This window comes from Macaca nemestrina, unplaced genomic scaffold (genome assembly GCF_043159975.1).
Source record: "Macaca nemestrina isolate mMacNem1 unplaced genomic scaffold, mMacNem.hap1 Scaffold_105, whole genome shotgun sequence".
Classification (NCBI taxonomy): Eukaryota; Metazoa; Chordata; class Mammalia; order Primates; family Cercopithecidae; genus Macaca; species Macaca nemestrina.
This window is the reverse complement of record NW_027257588.1, coordinates 83,308-103,040: the sequence shown is the minus strand read 5'-3', so window position 1 is coordinate 103,040 and position 19,733 is coordinate 83,308. Positions and strand designations below refer to the sequence as shown.

The 19,733-nt window shown below is 49.0% G+C and overlaps 1 protein-coding gene across 4 annotated transcripts in view; it reads left to right on the top strand.

The window, feature by feature from the left end:
- The window catches only part of LOC139361218 (disco-interacting protein 2 homolog C-like), a 129,185-nt gene extending 111,767 nt beyond the window's left edge, over positions 1-17,418 (top strand). The window contains exons 4-5 of one of the 4 annotated variants that reach the window (XM_071089735.1): positions 9,222-9,404; positions 17,373-17,418. In XM_071089735.1, the coding sequence (XP_070945836.1) occupies positions 9,222-9,403 (182 nt within the window). In that variant the 3' untranslated portion in view covers position 9,404; positions 17,373-17,418. Of the gene's footprint in view, positions 1-17; positions 6,227-7,747; positions 7,906-9,221; positions 9,405-11,771; positions 14,755-17,372 lie in introns of those variants that run through there. The other 3 variants (XM_071089734.1, XM_071089737.1, XM_071089736.1) reach the window with 3 other exon arrangements.
- Positions 17,419-19,733: the final 2,315 nt, after the last annotated feature.

Sequence of the window (19,733 nt, the reverse complement as noted above, 5' to 3'; positions counted from 1 at the left end):
TTTTTTTTGACTTGGAGTCTCGCTGTGTCACCCAGTCCAGAGTGCAGTATTACAATCATGGCTCATCGCGGCCTTGACCTTCTGCCTCAAGCAATCCTCCCGCCTCAACCTTCCAAGTAGTCGGGACCCAAAGGCGAGTTTGATTTCTTTGCTAACGAATTCCTAATTCACCTCGCAGTGGGCCTGTCAAGGCCATATGCCCGGACATCCACCTTGCCGACCGTCCATGTGGTCTCTAAAGTGGATGCACTCCGGTTGCCTGGGCTCTGCACGCGATACTGAGTCTCCAAGTCTGCCGCTGTATAAGGGACTGACAGCCCCAAGCGTCTCGACGCGCCACCTTGAGCCGGGCTTTATTCCACAGGGCGACTCTGCTTCCCGTGATGAGATGCAGCACGTGAGCACAGATCAAAGGGTATCAGCAACTAACCCATTCCCCTGGTACTAAGCAGAGGACCAAGAGTTTAGTTCCTTACTTATTTCCTACGGGCTTGATTCAAAACAGCTTTCTGGAATCCTGGGGACAAACATCTCTACCTGGTGAGAATTCTGGCTTTAGTAACGGAAGAATCACCTAAAGCCCATTTTGTAACTGCTGTTCTCATCAGAATTTGAGGCCAAAGGTAAAAATAAAAGGGGGGCTAAGATCGTGACACCCCAGTTTGCACAAGGCCAACCAGCCTGCTTGAGGGGGTAAAAGGAATAGGATTTTTAAACTGCTGAGTTTTAAAAACGTGGCTGTAGGCTGGGCGCACTGGCTCACGTCTATAAGCCCAGCACTTTGGGAGGCCGAGGTGGGAGGATTGCTTGAGGCCAGGAGTTCAAGACTGGCTTGAGTAACACAGCAATACCCTATCTCTTTAAAAAGAAAAAAAATGGTTATTAAAATAGCAATAAAAAGGTTAATACAATAAATTACTATGTCAACATGGCACCCCCTGCTGCCAGACGAGGTGCAATCTCTGTGGCTGTGAGGTCCGGAGAGAAATGTAACCGGCATCATAGGGAAGGTGGACCCCAAAGCCCCACAACATTACTCCTGCACAGTGTGTTAACCAGCATGAAGTCTCCTCCACAATCAGAAGCCTGGTTTAGAGGAACGCTGCCCACTGGACCTGGGTGGACTCCAGATGCCGGCCGACCAGACAGCCCCACCCTGGGACCCTGCCGGCAGCCCCGACTGGACAGAATGGCCTCATGAGTGTCCTTTCCCGCCACAGGCTGCAGACCCCGAGCCAGTCCTGGCTGTGACTGAGGCTGCGCATAAACGTCTGCGCCCAACAGCTCACCTTTGTACATGACACGCCCAGTCCACCTCATTTCAAATGTTACACTTGCCCCAAGGCGAACACGGATGTTACAGGTTAACTCACTGCATGTGTGCTAGACTTTCCCTGTAAGTGTTCAGACATTGCACGAACCGGATGAACAAACCCCACTTTCCCTGTAAACGTTCAGACATTCCTTGAGCACGATGAACACACACAGCCAACAAACCCCGGAACGTGTAACGCCGCGGCCTCCTCTCCTCCTGAGGGGCGTGTGCTTACAGCTCCCCCAAGACCACATTTCCCAAAGCACAGAGTGTTACTCTGAAAATAAAACCTCCTTTTTCCTTCCTCTGTACATCTCGTGGTCGTGTTAACAACTAGTGCTACAAACGCAGAGAAACGGGGTATCATCCGTGCTGCTCACCGAATTCCTAGCACCAAAGCTTCAAGGCCCCCCAGTCTGAAGGAAGCTTCTATCACCCTAAAGCCAACTCTGGAGACGAAGGCCAAGCTGGGGAAAGGCTGTGTCTCTGCAAATCCACGCCACGGGGCCCTCTGCAGTTGTGTGTAAGGAACTCTTGGCCTGTCCTGGGGTTTGGGGAAATCAGGATGCAAGCAGATACCGTATGCTCTGCCACGGGACCGTGAAGTCTGCGGAACCTCAGAGGAACACGGAGACAAATGGCTGCACGACTCCCACAGGCCAAGCCTCGATGGGCGCCCGTGTCAAGAACACAGACACGCCGGGAGGGGCAGCCGATGCAGGCAACGCCTGCAACCCCAGCAAGCAACAGCGTCTCAGTGTGGGGGTCTCTGGCCAGGCTCCACCACAACTGCCATATTCTGTGGCAAAATTTTAAAAATAGGTTTTAACTAGTTATAACTCTAACTTGTTTTACACATAAACAGAACACAGGGTACCTACCAACAGGCTCCAAAATACTTTGCCTAGAACCAAGTCTAGAATGCAGATGGCTGTTGCTCTGAGTGTGAGGAGTCCCCTGTAGTGCCATAAATCCTAGATCTAGGTGACTAAGTGCTCTTCCTAAACCAGACGGCACCATGAGGCTCTGAGGGCACCCTCTGTCCCCAGGCCAGTCCATCAGCCCCAGCAGAAGCTTCTAGAGTAAGAGCCTGTGGATTTGTATTGGACGGATGTAAACCAGGCAAAGTCACAGGGGCTCGTCCTGGAAGCCCATCCATTTACCCACTCATGCCGTGGAGAGCCCTGCCCCCAACTCCACACCCGCAATCACGCTCAACCACAAGAACTGGCTTCTAGGCCCTCAAGCTACTCCCTCTCGACCCTGGACAGACGCTTCTCAAACCATGAGGCCCAGAGTAGTCTTAACAGGTGGTCCCAGCAGAACTGGCCACTGCATGAATTGATACTTTGTGTGTGGGGAGCCTTAGCTTCCCGAGTAGCTGGGACCACAGGTGCACATCACCTCTCCTATTTAATTTTTTGTAGAGTCAGGGTCTTGCTATGTTGCCCAGGCTGGTCTTGAATTCCTGGGCTCAAAAGTGAACTGCCCAACTCAGCCTCCCAAGGTGCTGGGATGACAGGTGTGAGCCACTATGCCCAGCCTAGAATTGGTTTTTCTTAAACCTGAGTTTGACACATGAACCCCACTTACATAGATATCAGCACACTCTCCCAGCTCGAGAGTTTTCCTGAATCTCGATTCTGTCCGTTCAAGATCAATATCTAAGAAAGGGTCAGAACTGACCCTCCCTCAGTGAAGCCTAAGGGCAAATGCAGCAGCATCTCAGTGTATGAGGAGACAAAGTAAGAAGGGTGGAAAACACACACTGAAATTCTAGTGCTAGAATCATAATCACCAACACTTTAAGAGGGAATCTGCTTTCCAAAATATGTAGCTGCTGGATTAACTTCAAAGTCACCAGATTCCACAGGCAGTAGCTCACAGGGGCACAGCTTTCTAAGGCCGCACAGCCCGGGACAGCGTAACAGCCTCAGGGCAAAGCAAACTAAACAAAGGCTTGGTTCTCTCAAGGACGAAGGTGCTCAAGTGTTTCCAAATATTCTTCTTCTTCTAAGTAAGTTAGATGCCTCCTACAACACTGTTTAGAGTGCCAGTGTATTCAGAAACATGAAGTTGAAACTACATCTCAGGACCCCAAAATCACTACGCTAAAGGGACGTCAAGGTGAGGAAGAGCTTAGACCAAACCTGCCTCCCATGCTCTTCCTAACAGAGACAGCTACTGGGGGTGGGGGGAAAAGCCACGTACCTCCCTCACAACCGATCCACAAGGAAATTCCTCATGGACAGAGGACAGAACTCAAAGTCACCATCTGCACACGGAGATAAATGCGGATCTGACTGCTTCCTCTGGAAAGATGCACCAGAAATGCATTTGTCTGATCTACCTGTGACCTGGAAATCCCTCCCCGCTTCGAGCCATCCATCCTTCCTAGACTGAACCAACGTACGTCTCACATGTATTGATTCCTCACGTCTCCCTAAAATGTGTAAGACCAAGTTGTGCCCCAAACACCTTGGACACATGTCCAGGACCTCCTGAGGCTGCCGCAGTGTGTCCTCAACCCCTCCCTAAGGCTGTGTCTATAACCTTGGGAAAATGAACTCTCTATGGATCGAGGACTGTCGCAGAGATCCTTCTGGTTTACAGGAAGCATTCTCTCCTGCGAGTATATCAATGAAATCATGTGGAATTACAAAATGCCACTTTAGTAAAAGCCAAAGGAATTAGGGTTCTATGTGCTTCAAAAAAAAAAAAAAAAAAGTAACGTTCTATTTGTCAATGGACCATGAAGCCCACACCCCCTTTTGCAGTGAAGATGTCAAACGGGACGAGAGGCCCCTCCTGAGGATGCTACCCTCTGACCCCACTTCCCAGAGTCCAGTTTCCTGCTGCTCAGGGAACAGCAACCCCAGCTTCACGGGGCTCAGGCCTCCAAACCCAACTCCCACCCATGCTGGAGAATCACCCCAGGGACTAGCTAAGTGGCAGGTGCAACTCTCACCTCACCCCCTTAAAGGGGAAAAGGCACCTTCCCGCTCCTCTTCCTGCTGGTGGGAACAGGGGCAGGAGCTGGAGGGTCAGGAGTCGGGCGGCAGAACGGAAGCAGCCTGGGTCCCTGCTAGTCAGAGTTGGCAAATGCCAACCATCCCCGACATTCACTTTGCAAATAAATCCTTCTCTTTTGTCAGGTCCCTGGTTATAAGTTTGCACCCATAACTTAAAAAGAAAAAAAAAAAAACTCAGATAAAAAATCGGTGTTTGGCAGACAATATTTCAATTATCTTGGGGCCTTGGGTCAAATGATGGCAAAACAGGAAACTGAACGCTGTTATTCAGGAAACTACCTTCCAGCGCCGTCTACCCTCCCAGGCTGTCACCTTATGGTTGTTTGTCTGCTAGATGATTAACAAAACTCTTCTGAAAACCTAGGTGTACAGAACAGACAAGAAGTCAGCTCGGGTTGAGGGGAAGCAGGATAAGACCCCCTTCCCCGCAGGATGGTGGAAGAGGAGGAACCTTCAGCACCTGGGTTTTCAGGATGCTGGATCTCTGAGAGCATCTCTCACAGCTCAAGTACAGCCAGACCCTCCTCTGACACAGCCTGTTCAGGCGAAGGTGGGCACCTGCCCTAGAGACCCACAGCCCTGTGCGGGGCTCAGCTGGAGCTGAACTTGCCTCCCTTGGTAAGCGTCAGGGCCAGGGGTGGGGAGAGGAGAGAAGCAGCAGGCCTGAGGGCCACTGTGGAAACTCCATGCCACGCTAACTCTCGTCTGATGTGCTCCGGCCAAAGCCACGCTTCTCGGAGGGAGTTTCCCTTCACACATGCGGAAATCATCAACATCTAGTCTCCCCACAGAACAAATCCTTCCCTAGGAGGCAGACGCTTGGCTGTAACACGGGGTAATGAGGGGCGCGCCTTCGTGCCCACTCTGTAGTGTTTCCTGTTACCTATTTTACCTTAAGCTACAAATGATTCCCGTTTACACGGGACACAGTGACACAGACAGCAAAACACATGAGATTCAGTGTGATCCCACACCCGTCACTGCTGACCTCAAGTGCTTTGTTCGTTTTGCTTCTAGAGTTTGTATTCTCTCCCCGGGTTCCAGGCCTGTGGATTCAACCAACCATAGATCAACATATTTTTTAATGTGTTTGTACTAAGCATTCAGACTTTATTATTCATTAAACAACTACTCGCATGGTATGTCCATGGTATAGCTGTTACGAGCAACCCTGACATGACTGTCTGCAGGAGGATGTGCATATGTCATATGCAAACACGATGCCATTTTATTGCAGGGACCTCAACGCCCAAAGACCTTGGATTCCATAGGCAGTCCTGCAGCCCACCCCCATGGGCACTGTGGAATGGCTATAATAGAAAATATGGAGGTTTTAAACAGTTATGTACTAAATCTAATCTTTTGTTAAGAAATTAATGTGTATCACTTGTATTATTTGGAAGTCCTTCCTGGCCCAGAGACTTGACATGTTCTTATCTTTTTGTCCACGGATCTAGCCATTCCAGTAAGCTTGTTGAACACAAATCAATTTTACAATTAAATTCTTACAAGAATCACACTCAATCTGTAAGCTGCTTTGGTTTTTAAAGTGAAATAACCAATAGTTTTGCCAACCTGCTATATCATAGAATAACAGGATAAAGCAGCCCCATGGCATGCAAAAACATGGGGTTTCAAAGCTAACCAGTATAAAACACGTTACAAACCCCTAAATATGAAAACGTTTTACACCAAAACAGATATTCCAGAAAAAAACAGGATGTTCAAAAAAGCCCTTTGCAGAAAAGCACTTTCCCCTTCATTTTTCACACGGTTTCCTGAAGCTTGTGTTTGGTGATGACCATGAACCAGAAGTAGCGTCCGCTGCAACTACTGTTACAGCAACACAGAATATTAAGGGAAAAAAAAAAAAAAAAAGGCCGAGCGCGGTGGCTCAAGCCTGTAATCCCAGCACTTTGGGGGGCCAAGACGGGCGGATCACGAGGTCAGGAGATCGAGACCATCCTGGCTAACACGGTGAAACCCCATCTCTACTAAAAAAAAAAAAAAAAAACCTAACCGGGCGAGGTGGCGGGCGCCTGTAGTCCCAGCTACTCGCGAGACTGAGGCAGGAGAATGGCGTAAACCCAGGAGGCGGAGCTTGCAGTGAGCTGAGATCCGGCCACTGCACCCCAGCCTGGGCGACAGAGCGAGACTCCCTCTCAAAAAAAAAAAAAAAAAAAAAGGACACAGCATATTTCCTACTGATGAGAACAGGTAGAGTGTTATAAAATGAGTGTGTCCTAAAGTCAACAATGTTCAAATTCTAGGTCTCCCACAGACACTAGATGGTAACCGCCAAAGCTTATGTACCTGGCAACGTTCAAGGAGACCAAGTTCAGAGCTGTCACAATGCAGCACCATCCTCACGCGATTATCTCAGGCAGGTTTGAGGGCAAGTGTCCCCGTCACAGTGGGAAAGCTGCCCAGCCCAGCACTTCCTGAGATCACAGACCTTCGCCTTCCCACGTCTTCAATAGTTCCTTTACACCGGGAACCACACAACAAAACCTAAAACACTTCCTCAAATCTCAAGACAGTCTTTAGAGCTCTTTTCCTTGCCCCTTCTCTTATTGAAAAAGCTTATTTTGTAAGCAACCTGTAGTGCTTACCAGAGCTGGGGCGGGAGGAGAGCTAGTGTTTGGTAGACCGAGTTTCAAGCGTGGGGAGACCAGAAAGTTCTGGAGATGGATGGCGGTGATCGCAGCACGACAGTGTGAACACACTTAATGCCACAAAACCATACAGTTAAAAATAGAGTGCTGTGTAACTTTACCACAATCAAAAAACTGAGAAAAGTCATCTATAATTACTGTCTCCAATATCTTCCATCCTGTAAGTTACATTTGCTTTCGGAAATCCTCAGAGCAATCATGAAAAACTAATACCCTGTCGTCTCTGAAACGCAAAGTCGTTCAAGGGCTTTGGTTATAGGAAAGTAGCTGGAAAGCAAAGCGTCCGTTAGGCACAGCAGCCGTGATAGGACAAACACACGGTAGGAAGGTGGTGGTCATGCTACACACAGATGGGAAGGGTGTGGGGAGCCACAACACCCGATGCTTGGGAGGCACCTGGGCAGGAGCTGAGAATGTACCAAACACGTTCGATCATGCAACATTCACGGACCCCGAGTCCAGCCACCACCGCTGACATCCACTGTGGCTGGGGTGTCCTCCCAGCCTGTGATGGCTCGCTCCTTCGGTTAACTGCCTTGAATCTACTGGTTCCTCTCCTCATGGGCCTCTTTCCTGTCGTCTTCCTGTCATTTTTCTGTCAGCAAACACATTTCCTGTCATTTTCCTGAACTGACATGACATTTCCTGTCATTTTCCTGAACTGACATGACATTTCCTGTCATTTTCCTGAACTGACATGACATTTCCTGTCATTTTCCTGTCAGCAAGCACATGCGTCCAGCCTGACCTTGCTGATGTGCTCCAGCGGCCCTGGACTCGAGCCGCACTGTTCCATCAGTGTGGCATTCGCGAGTTACCTCCTGGGAAATGCCAGGTGATGGTAACATCAACCAGGAGGCACAGCTGAGAAGCAGAACGCATGGTGCGGTGCCCAGAACGTCACGTCCTTGAACAGACGCTCCGTATCTTCTCCTCTCCTGCCAGAGCTTCACTGTAGGAAGGCGGCCATTCTTCCAGTGCTGCTACTTCCAACACCGGGGAAAGCAAGCTTCAGAAATGAACGGTGTCAAAGAGGGAGGACCCACCAGCAGGGCTACCGGCAGCCAGACAACCGCAGCCCCAGCATTCCCCAGCCACCATGACTGACAGCCCAGGCTCCAGAAATGCACGGCTTCAACCTTAGGAGTAAAAACCCTCCCAATCCAACTATTATTTTCAACAATGGGATTGAGGAATGAGGTGTTCTAACCCTGCCTCTCTCGACAGCACAGATCATCAGATCCCAGTTCTTATAGGATTGGGGAGTGGGGTGGGGTGGGGTGGTTCCTAACCCTGCCCGCCTTCATAGAAAAGAACTTGGATATGATGACCTGTGCTAGATTAGCACTTTGCTTCTGCCATATGCAGTCATCCTCAGCACCAGGAAAAGTCAGAATCGTTGAGTGATGACACCAATACCAACACACGCCGTTCTGCGGCTCTGGTAACTGGCTGCACAGATACAACCCGATAGTGGTGAGGTCTAAAGACATCACCAGTCTTCCCAAGGATTGTGTTCCTGAATATTTTGCGTTTGGAATAACGGTCTTCTTTGCCAGGGCTGAGCCATGCTTCCCTCTCGCCTGTCCTCTGCCTTCACCAGCTTCGTGTGCGCTTCTGGACAAGTGTTTGTGCAGGCGCTATCACTTATTTCCACAGCGAGAATATACACAGACACCACACAGAAATGGGCAACCCCGTTAGGAGCTGTGCAGGGAGATCTAACTCATCCCATGTGCCAAATTCCTGTTGCCATGGAAATTAAACTAACTAAACTAACGTTGCTATGATCTCATCTCTTACTGTACCACTAAAGATCATCCGGGTAAGAGGAATGTGCCTCTGCATAGCATTCAGCTCACATTTACATGTCGGTTTTTCCTGAATATGGTTATGTGAGATAGAAATCAGTAAGATGGGGTGTAACATACAGTATAGGATCGTTGTGTCTCCTAGCCTCAAACACTTCAAGATCCTCAGAAAATGAAGTTTAACGCTGGGGACGTGAGTTACATAGTAACTTGTTTTGGATACTATCATATCAACACCAAATAACTTCTTGAATTCCTTTTTAAATTGAAAAGCAATTTACAAAGCACAAAAGCCCCAATATTAAAGAATACAATTCAGTCTTTTTAGCATATTCTAAAAGCTGCACATCAACCACTAGTATGTAATTCCGGGACTTTTTCACCACAGGCCAAAGAAACCTTGAACCCATTAAGAGTCAGCACCTGGCTCCTTCCTTCTACCAGCCCCTGGCAATCACCAGCCAACTTCCTTTTCTCTGGATTTGCACATTCTGGACACCTGTTGTGAGGAGAATCGTACAGTGCATGACCTTTGGTGTGACCTTCGGTGCTGACATCTTTCACGTCTAAGGTGAGTGGAATCTCAGTGAGTGACCGGTTGACAGACACCTGGACTGTTTCTACTACTATGAATAATGCTGCTGTGAAGATTCAGGCATGACATACTTTTTGGAAAAATGTTTTCAGTTTTCTTGAGCATATGGCTAGGAGTGAAATTGCTGGGTCGTACGGTGATTTCATGCTTTTCTGAGGAACTGTCGGACTTTTCCAAATCAACTGCACCATTTTACTTCCCCTCCCACTAGCAATATATCAAGATTTCAGTTTTCCCCAATTCACCAACATGTCACTGTCCAATACTGGGGTTTTACCCACCCATCACGGTGGTTGTGAAGTGTTATTTCACGGTGGTTTTGATTTCCATTTCTAAGATGACGAATTCTGCTAAACATCTCATGTGCTTTTTAAGGCATTTATATGTCTTTCTTTGGAGAGTGTCTATTCAAATCCTTTGTCCATTTTTAAATTGGATTTTTATTAAGAGTTTTTGAATATATTCTTGATATCAGGTCCTTATCGTGATAATGTATCCTGTTCTGTGGGTTGTCATTTTACTTTAATAGTATCCTCTGAATTGAACATTTTTAATTTTGATACCGTCTTTTTCCCTTCAGTTGCTTGTTATAGCTTTAGACGTCTCAGCCAAGGAAACATTGCCTAATCCAACCTAACAGTTTCTCCAGGATTCTCCCCTAAAGGTGTTATGAGCTGAACTGTCCCCCTCCCCCAAGATTCCATGTTAAAGTCACAACCCCGGAAACCCAAAATGTCACTGTATTTACATACAGGGCCTTTAACTTGGCAATTTAGGTCCCATAAGATCTTAAAAGTAGGGCCTGATCCAGTATGACTGGTGTTCTTTTAAGAGAATTTAGACACAGTCCTCAGTGCTGCATACACGTAAGAGAAACCTGTGAGGACACAGAGAAGAAGCTGTCTACAAAGCATGGGGTGAGGCCCCAGAGAATCCAACCCTGCCCGCACCTTGATCCCAGGCTTCCAGTCTCCAGAAAAAAGGAAATAAGATGCTATTGTCTAAGTCGCACGGTCTGTGGTGTCCGTTATGGTACCCAGCAGACTGACAGAATGGGTCTCAGTCAGCTCCTTACATTGGAACCATGTTGAGCTTTGCGTGTAGGGTGAGGAAGGGTCCAGTCCATCCTTTTCTATGTGGATACCCCAGTTGTCCCAGCACCATTGAGTTGTGAAAGGAAAAAAGTAAAGCAACCCTTGCTGTCCTCTCTCCATCAACAGATTAGAAGATACACTGAAGAATCATGGACAATTTTGTCGGTTTAAGCCAGTGGTTTTCAAACTTTTGGGTCTCAGGAACCCTTTGCACTTTATTAAAGAGCACAAAAAAGCTTTCTCATCAGGCCGGGAGTGGTGGCTGCTCATGCCTGTAATCCCAGCACTTTGGGAGGCAGAGACAGGTGGATCACTTGAGGTCAGGAGTTCGAGACCGGCCTGGCCAACATGGTGAAACCCCGTCTCTACTAAAATACAAAAATTAGCCTGGCATGGTGCTGAACACCTGTAGTACCAGCTACTAGGGAGGCTGAGGCAGGAGAATCGCTTGAACTCAGGAGGCAGAGGTTGAAGTGAGCTGAGGTCACACCACCGCACTCCGGCCTGCGTGGCAGAGCAAGACTCCGTCTCAAAAAAAAAAAAAAAAAAAAAAAAAAAGAACATAATTTAGTTTCTTTTACAAGGATAAAGTCATTACATCTTAACACAGTCTTAAAGAAGAAACCATTTTCCAAAATAAGCAGCAGCGTGGCAACAGTTTGTGCTACTGTGAAAACACCTAACATCTCTGCACCTCAGACAGCAGGGTTCTCATGCCTGCATCTGCGTTCAGTGGGCTGCAGAGCCATGGCTGAAGTTTATGAAGAAAGTCCGACCCCCTACTGATATACAATTAGGAAGCAGTATTTTCATTGTGTTTTCAGATCATTTTAGGTATTCTCTGCTGCCAAATGTAACAAGTGGCACTTCCGTACAGGCTGTCTGCAACACAGAGTCTGTGCTCTGGTCGACGGGCCTTTCTGCCCCAATTCCTTCTAAGTCGACTGGTCGGTCTTGCACTTGAATGGCTTTTACCAGCACACGATTTTGTAATCACACATTGGTTAGAAAATACTGGTTCAGAGTTATGAGCGGCTTCCACATTATATGTCCCCCCAAAAAAAAAACAAAACAAAACAAACAAAACAAAAAAAAAAAACCCCACGTCAGTATCACCATTGGTCACATGAGAAAGTGGTGGACACAAGATTTTTATGTTTTAATATTCACTGGAAAGCTCAAATGTCTATCATTGGGAAAAATGTAAGGTACTTTCCTTGAGATGAAAGTCATTTTGTTCATTTTTCAGGCCACACCTGCAAATACCTCCATCTGAAGTGGCATCTTTTGTAAGTCATTCTTTATATAAAGGCGGCCGTTAGTGGAAGAAGTGGTTCTGCAGGTTCATAGTTCAGAGGCACCAGTGCTCTCCCAAGAGATAACCATAAAATCCACAGAAGACGCACCTGTGCACACTTCCTGTTTCTCACTCAGAACATTCCAGAAGGAACCCTGAATCCCAATGCCACAGCGGGACTGAAGTTTGCTCTCACCCACACAATAAACCCAGGGAGCTCCCCCAGCCCCCACCCCGAGGCCACAGCCTTGGTCCTCTATCTGGTCTAGGGGGGCTCCTGCAGCTCCAGCCTAACAGGGAACAGAAGGCACCCACATGTCACAAAGCCCTCCCAAGGCCCAGCGAGCACTTCTGCTTATGTGCCAGCCAAGTGCGTTTGACAATTCTACAGCCAGCTGTACGGCAGGTAGCGAGGTACCCAGCAAATACTCAGGGCTCACGTTACTAAGGAAGGTGCACAGCGAGGTACCCAGCAAGTACTCAAGGCTCACGTTATGGAGGAGGAAACCAGGCAGATAGTGAGGTACCCAGCAGGGTTCACGTTACTCAGGAGGAAAGGAGGGTAGAGACAAGGGGGCTGGAACAGTCTGTCATAAGCTTTAGCATTTACAAGGCTCGCTGAAGATTATCTGATTTGATCGTCACAACAGCTCACAAGATAGGCAGAGGCAAGACTATTTTCACTTCATAAAAAGAGATCCCGAGAACTGATGATGACCACGTGCTCTTCCCACAGGCTCCCAGAAATCCTCCTCAAATCATCTCTCAGTTGTATACATGTGATAATATCTCAGTCACGTCCCCTCTCTGCAGGGGAATTTTACTGCCGCCCTGCTGTTCCTTCGCACCCCTGCCCTCTCCTGCATTTCAGCCATGCCCACCATCCATGGGGAGTCTGCACCACCCCACCCCCGCTGCTGCTGATGGCTTGGGTCACGCTTACCTTTCATTTCCACCTACAGGGACCTGTTCTTCCTTCAAATGCAGCTCAAACTCACTCATTGTGTGAAGCCTTTCTGTCATGTGTAAAATCAGTCTGTGGAATGCTTCATTTAGGAGGTGCTTATGTTGCCTCATTGGCTGTGATCAGGACCAAATTCTGAGCAAACCAGGTGGTCCCCTCTCCCCATCTCTGCTCCAGTGCACTTAAAACAAGGATTCCTGGAAGCATCTTTTTAGTCCAATTCATGCATGAGTCTGCCCCACACACTGCAGAAAAGCCCTGGTGGTCGGTGGTCAGGGCTCAGGGCCCCCCAGGTAGGTAAGGAGAGCTTAGTGCCCTCTCTGGAGTTGTCGCTCAGAGACCCACGGCTGGAAGGGAAGAAACTTGCATCCTGTGAAACATCTAGGCCCCGAGACCCACACTCAGGAGTGGAAAACGGGGAAGGAGCCTTGAACAGACCCTCGGGAGGGCAGACAGTGGGAGCCACGGAGGCCACCAGGAAGGAGGGAGGCAGGCAGTGAGGCCACAGGTGATGTGGCCGGGAGGGAGGTGTTGTGACCAGAGGTGAGGTGGTGGGCGGATGACACGGCGTGGTTTGGGGAGGAGATGTGGCCAGGGGCAATGTGGCCAGGGAAGAAGACACAGCTGGAAGGAAGTGACAAGAGGGGTCTCCAGGCCCCAGACTGTGCCTGATTTATAGATGACATTTTACTTAAGATGTTATATCTAACTTTAAAGAAAAGTAGCAATTTCGACCATTGTGTACATTTAAAGCACGGTACAAATTGAGCACATTTCCCAAACCAAAGAACCGGGCATTGAAGAAAAAATTCATTTAAGATCAGAAATAAAGAGATCCTACAGCTCTTCCAGTCCAATCCCCACCCTAACGTGAATGGGGGGAAAAGGAAGTAGATTCTAGTCAGTCAGCATTAAAGGCAAAACCGATCCACTTTACTTTCTAGACAGAAAACAAGAAGCTCATCAAGGAATCCCTACAAACAGTAGCTTTAGTAGTTCCCGAAATGCAAAATTCACCTACAAAGTAAATCATCTGCTAAGTGTGTATAGAGTAATTTTTTTCATTATTGCCTTCCTCATCTGCAGGGGTTTTTTAGACCTTGTTTCCCCTTAATTGCCTCCAACACCCAGGAAATTTAAACCCCACAAGTAAACTGTGTCTCGATTCATGCCCAGCGTCCTTTGGAGCAGACAGTCCGTTGCTCTAAGACGTTCTTGTCACCTAAGCACCGAGTACAGCCTGAGAACGCACAACACGCACTCACACAAACTCAGACAGTCAACAGGTGAGATACGGCACATGAGGAGGAAGACAAGATAAATGAGCTTCACTGACACCCCAGATCCGACAAGAAATGACACACGCAGCCTGCTCTGGTGCAGGTGACTCCTGGAAAACAGCCAAGGACAGCATTTGGAGAAGCAGCACCGCAGGCCAGGAGGGTCTGGGGGCTTAAGAAGGGAGGGGCGCCCCGACCAGGTACTGGGGGATTCAGAAGGGAGGGGCTCCCCGACCAGGTGGCTGGGGGATTCAGAAGGGAGGGGTGCCCCGACCAGGTGCTGGGGCTTCAGAGGGGATTGGTGCCCCGATCACTTCCTGGGGGCTTCAGAGGCAAGGGGTACCCTGACCACGTGCTGGGACTTCAGACGAGAAGGCACCCCGACCGGGTCCTGGGGGCAGCAGGACAAGCCCAGGGTTCCGTCGTCACTTTTCACTCCCTACTCCCGAATCTCGCCCTGAAGTTGCAGCCAGTCCAGGTATTCATTTACCCATAAAATTAAGTATCTGTGAGTAACACAAGTCACTAATCCACACAGATCTGAGTCTACAGATACCTCCCAGAGACGCCACCATCCCTTCTGGTAGAAGAACAGCCCAGGGGCCCACGCTGCTAGGAAGGGAGACTGTCTCCAGCCTGACGCTGCAGAGTCCTCAACACAAAGTCTACCTTCTGGAACTATGCCGTCTCCTACAGAGGCAACTAGGGGCATGTAGGGTTTTTTAAAATCTTTTTTTTTTCTTAAGACAGAGTCTCCCTCTGTCACCCAGGCTGGAGTGCAGTGGCTCGATCTCGGCTTGCTGCAACCTCTGCCTCTCGAGTTCAAGTGATTCTTCTGCCTCGGCCTCCCGAGTAGCTGGGATTACAGGCGCCTGTCACCGCGCCTGACTATTTTATTTATATTTTTAAGTACAGATGGGATTTCACCTTGTTGGCCAGGCTGGTGTTGAACACCTGACCTCACATGATCCACCCGCCTCGACCTCCCAAACTGCTGGGAATACACGCATGAGCCACGGTGCCCGGCCCATATAGCTATTTAAATTTGACTAAAATTAAATAAAATTAGAAGTTCTCATTTACACTTCAAGCATTCAGTTACCCACAGGTGGCCACTGACCAGAGGCTGGTAGAGATGTCACACTCCACACTGCAGAAGGATCTAGGGACGAAATGGCTCTAAGATCATCTCAGAATCTTTATGTTGAAGCTACTGAAGTTTTACTCTGATTATTATAGACATCAGCATTCTCCCACTTAAAAATGTCAGTGCTATTGCAATGATCAGATCTGTGACTTCCCATCAGCTCTTCTCTTCCTGGATAGATAACTGTAGAGCATCTGCACTCTGCCTCCACACTAAGGGATAGTAGAAGGCTCCGTGTAAAATCAGGGGGAGAAAAAAAAATGAATCCCTAGTCCGCCTTCCCCCCTACGATTTTGTGAAACTCCTCTTAATATGCACAATAACTGCCAGAGTTGCAATAAAGAAGCATCCCTTGACCAGGAAGCAGCAGGGAAGCAAGAGGAGGGAGATGCAAAGACCCTCCGTTCCCTCTGGGACCCCAGGCCCAGCCAGGACTGAGAAGGGCCGCACAGCCCGGCAGACCCGCACACCTGATGCGAACCATACACACGGCTTCCCTGGGCCTCGGTCCCCTGCTCTGCCCTCACTGGCCACTGTGGCTCTGGGTAGAGGCAGCTCCCTGAGCCCCAACACCCACAGCCAGTCCCCTCCTTGCAGGTCTCAGCTGTGCTCCCACTGCCTCCCTGAGGCTTCTCATCATACGCGTACCGTGTCCACTCTACCCCACAGCCCTTGCTACCGCCCACCCCACCACGGAGCCTAGCACACAGCAGGTGCCCAAGACGCCCCAGTGGGCGGGCATGCCAGGGTAGGGCTTGGAGTTCCAAGGGCCTCGTCCCGCATCACACCACAAACGCCACGGAGGCTGTGGAAGGGGTCCAGGTTTCAGGCCTGTACTCAGCTTCTCCTGGCCCCCGAGGCCAAGAACCTAGCAAGGGAGCGCAGCCGGAAGCAGGGTCCCAAACCCCCTTCATGCTCCTCAAGAGGAAGGGGGCTTCAGGGCACAACCCCACGAGCGTCTTCCTCCTGCCAGGCTGCCTGTCACAGCCCCGACACCTTCACAGCAGGGAAACCCACTCCTGTGAGGAGAAAACCACCAAGTACAACAGGAGCCACGTCCCCCGCAGCGTCTGCTGAGCCCAATAGCGACAGCAGCAGCCGGGCCCCCACTCAGCACACACAGACTCCGAACCCGCCACGCACACCACAAGGCCGACCATCTTGAAGCTCAGCTTCCACTCGTCAGGGCCCTCCTTCCAGGAGAGCTCGGCATGTCTATCTTCCCTGGGCTCACAGAAAGGAGTGGGACCCAACCCCGAGTGTGCACAAAGTTAAGCTCCCACTAGCTGTGCAGACAACCTCCCTAGCCCTGGACTGAGAAGGGGCCAAGCGCAAACAGCCATATTTTGCCCGCACAGGTACGGAATTCAGTCAGCTCTCTCAATGAAGTCGTGACAGGTCAACTCCAGGCTCCTCAGTGCTCTGGGGTTCACCTCGGGCCACTGCACCTTTGAAACGTGGCTGTGGACTCCTCTAGGGTGCTCACTTTCACGGCCCATTTCATTCAGACACTGCAGGCCCCTACCGTGGTGTCAATACCCAGGACACCCCTGCTGGCATCCTCTGAGATGCTGCTGCAGCTGCTGTGATCTGAGAACAGCCATGCACAGGCATCAAAGGGAGGACTTCTCAAGTCTCCTCCAGGGGCAGTGACTACAGCTTTGAAAGACGTTGCACTGAATCCTGGGTGAGCCTGGCTTGGTCCGCAATCTAATCCGGGTTGCTGGGGAGACACACTCTGTTGTAATTGACAGAGGCTGTGGGTGGCAGCTCTACCAAGACTGATAATTGCAACTAGTCTGAGATTTACTATCCATACTTTCTATTTGATGTTTCAAAGGAAAGCATCGTGAAGTTCCAGTAGCAAGGAATTTTCTACAATCTATCACATTAAGATACAGCAGAAATGTAGCTAAAATGTTCATAGGGTCTATGCAGAGGAAGAGATGGGTCTATTTCAGGAAAAGTGCTTGCTGGCTTTTTAGAAACATAGTGAAATCCCTGACAAGTAAAAGGTTGTTTATACTTTTTCTTTGGAACAGAGGGAAAGTTCTTTCTTATTATTTGAATACATTAACTATATTTAAGTGTTCTGGTAGACTGAGTATTAAATATTCAAAAGGAAGTAATTCTGTTCGGTCTATTTCATTCTTTAAATGTAGCTTTCAAAAACTGACAAATACCTGGCCGGGTGCAGTGGCTCACGCCGGTAATCCCAGCACTTTGGGAGGCCGAGGCTGGTGGATCACGAGGTCAGGAGATTGAGACCATCCTGGCTAACACGGTGAAGCCCTGACTCTACTAAAAACGCAAAAAAATTAGCCTGGTGTGTTGGCGGACACCTGTGGCCCCAGCTACTCGAGAGACTGAGGCAGGAGAATGGCGTGAACCTGGGAGGTGGAGCTTGCACTGAGCCGAGATCACACCACTGCACTCCAGCCTGGGCGACAGAGCAAGACTCCATCTCAAAAAAGAAAAAATAAATAAAAAGTGGAAAACACCCCATATCTGCCCTGGCTCCGGCCATCTCCATGGAGTGGACAGAGCTTGAGAAAAGCTCACTGTGGAGGCGTAGAAGGCCAGGCCGGGCCTGGCCGGGCCGGGCCTTTGCTCAGCAGATGAGCAAGAGGGTCAGCCACCCTAGTGAAGAAGCCCATGTTTGCTATGTTACTGATGATACCCACATAAATTTCTATTTGCCTCCCACACAGACCTGGGATCTATGTTTGAGCAAGCGACTCATACCAACAGTCCCTCCATGCCATCATTTCCCTGACCTCCCCCAGAAAAGCCAGGCCAGGCAGCGTCCCCACACGGGCACTGGGGCCCAGGAAGATCCTGGTCCTGCCCCTCTTCTCTCTCGTCCCTGCAGCACCCTGGCTTGCTGTGGAAGCCCAGCAGTGATGGCTGAACCCACGTTCACCTGGGGCATTCAGAAGAAGCCTCTGTGCAGAAATCAACTGGGAAGGAGGGCTGTGTGTGCTGGTGCTGGCAGGTCACTCCAATGGATTTGCATAACTCAGTTTTCAACACAGGTGCGCCACCAAGTCCCTCAAGCCCTTTGTGAGCCTAGAGCCACAGAGCCATTTGCGGCATTCTCACAATCTCTAACAACCCTGCACAGAGGCCCTGTTTTTCCAAAGGACCATAAAATTTTCCGTGTAGACAAAGTTTGACATAATGAAATAAAGTGAAGTCACCACTTCTATTTTCTATTAATCCATTCATTCAAACAAGTATCTCTTGAGTATGTGCATCGAATACTGTGGAATTAGGATTTAGTCCATGCCTTCAAGAAATATACATCACAGAAGAAAAGGTATAGCTTGTAACTAACAGTGCTGAACAGGCAAGAAATAAACATCATAGAAGGAAAGGTAGAGCTTGTAACTAACGCGTCATAGAAGGAAAGGTGTAGCTTATAACTAACAGTGGTGAACAGGACAGAATTTCACAGGCTCATCAGGAGCCACCGAGGAGGAAGCCATGATTCACATCCACCTGCAGTAGATAAATGTTTCCCGGATAAAGTAACTTTTCTACAGTGATATCTGCTCCTTATTGTTTAATCCTGCTCGATAGGGTATTAAATTACCACTTTATGTGCTGCTTATATAAAATACATCATTGTCAGGGGAGGTTATAAAATAATACTTCACACAAGCTTGGGCTGTGAATGGTGTGAGGCAATGGGACGATGTGTTCCCGTGTTCTCGAGACGCAGAAGGGTCAAGACCCTGCTTCCCTTCTCCTCCCCACCGCCCTGTTCCCAGATGAGGGGTGGAGGCAATGCCGCCGGGCAGTCCTAGAGCTGGCTCCAGGGCCAGGACAGCACGCCCAGACTCTCTGTGCCCCATGTGACAAATACAGACTGTGGGGCAATCACCAATTTACCTGGCAGTGGGGAGAGTCCTTCGTCAAAAGCCTGTGCTTCCAGGAGCCAGGACAAAGCAGGAGCCCCTAGGAAAACAGTTCCGGGTGCTCCTGAAACCTGGGCAGAGTCACAGTCTGGCAGAAAGCACCAGTGATGCAGGTGTGCCCAAGACTGGGAGGATGGCCAGATGCCTGGAGACCAGACCGGCCTGCAGGAGATGACCACCTCTCTCTGGCTCATTAGAGACAGACAGTCTGGGCTTCACTTTTGTATGTGGAGTCTCACAGTACAGAAATGTCACACAGAGATTAGACTTCGTATACCCCATAATTTTTAAATTTAAAAAACACAATTATTTCAACTAATTCTAAATCCAACAAAGAAAAATAAATAAGTATATAAACGCATACATCCAAAATGTAAGCCACAATCTCTTTACCCATAGGAGACCCAAAATTTAGTTTACCTTTTCTTCAGTATTATCACTTTTTTTTTTAAGCCATTACTGAGGTGTCTCCTCACCGCCCCATGAGGAGGTTCATGGGCTCTTCAGGGCTGTTTGCTGTTTCATCGTTTTTTAGATTTAAGGGCAGGATCATTTTCCCACACTTGCTTGCTTCCCTGATCACCAATTTTTCACAAGGACATC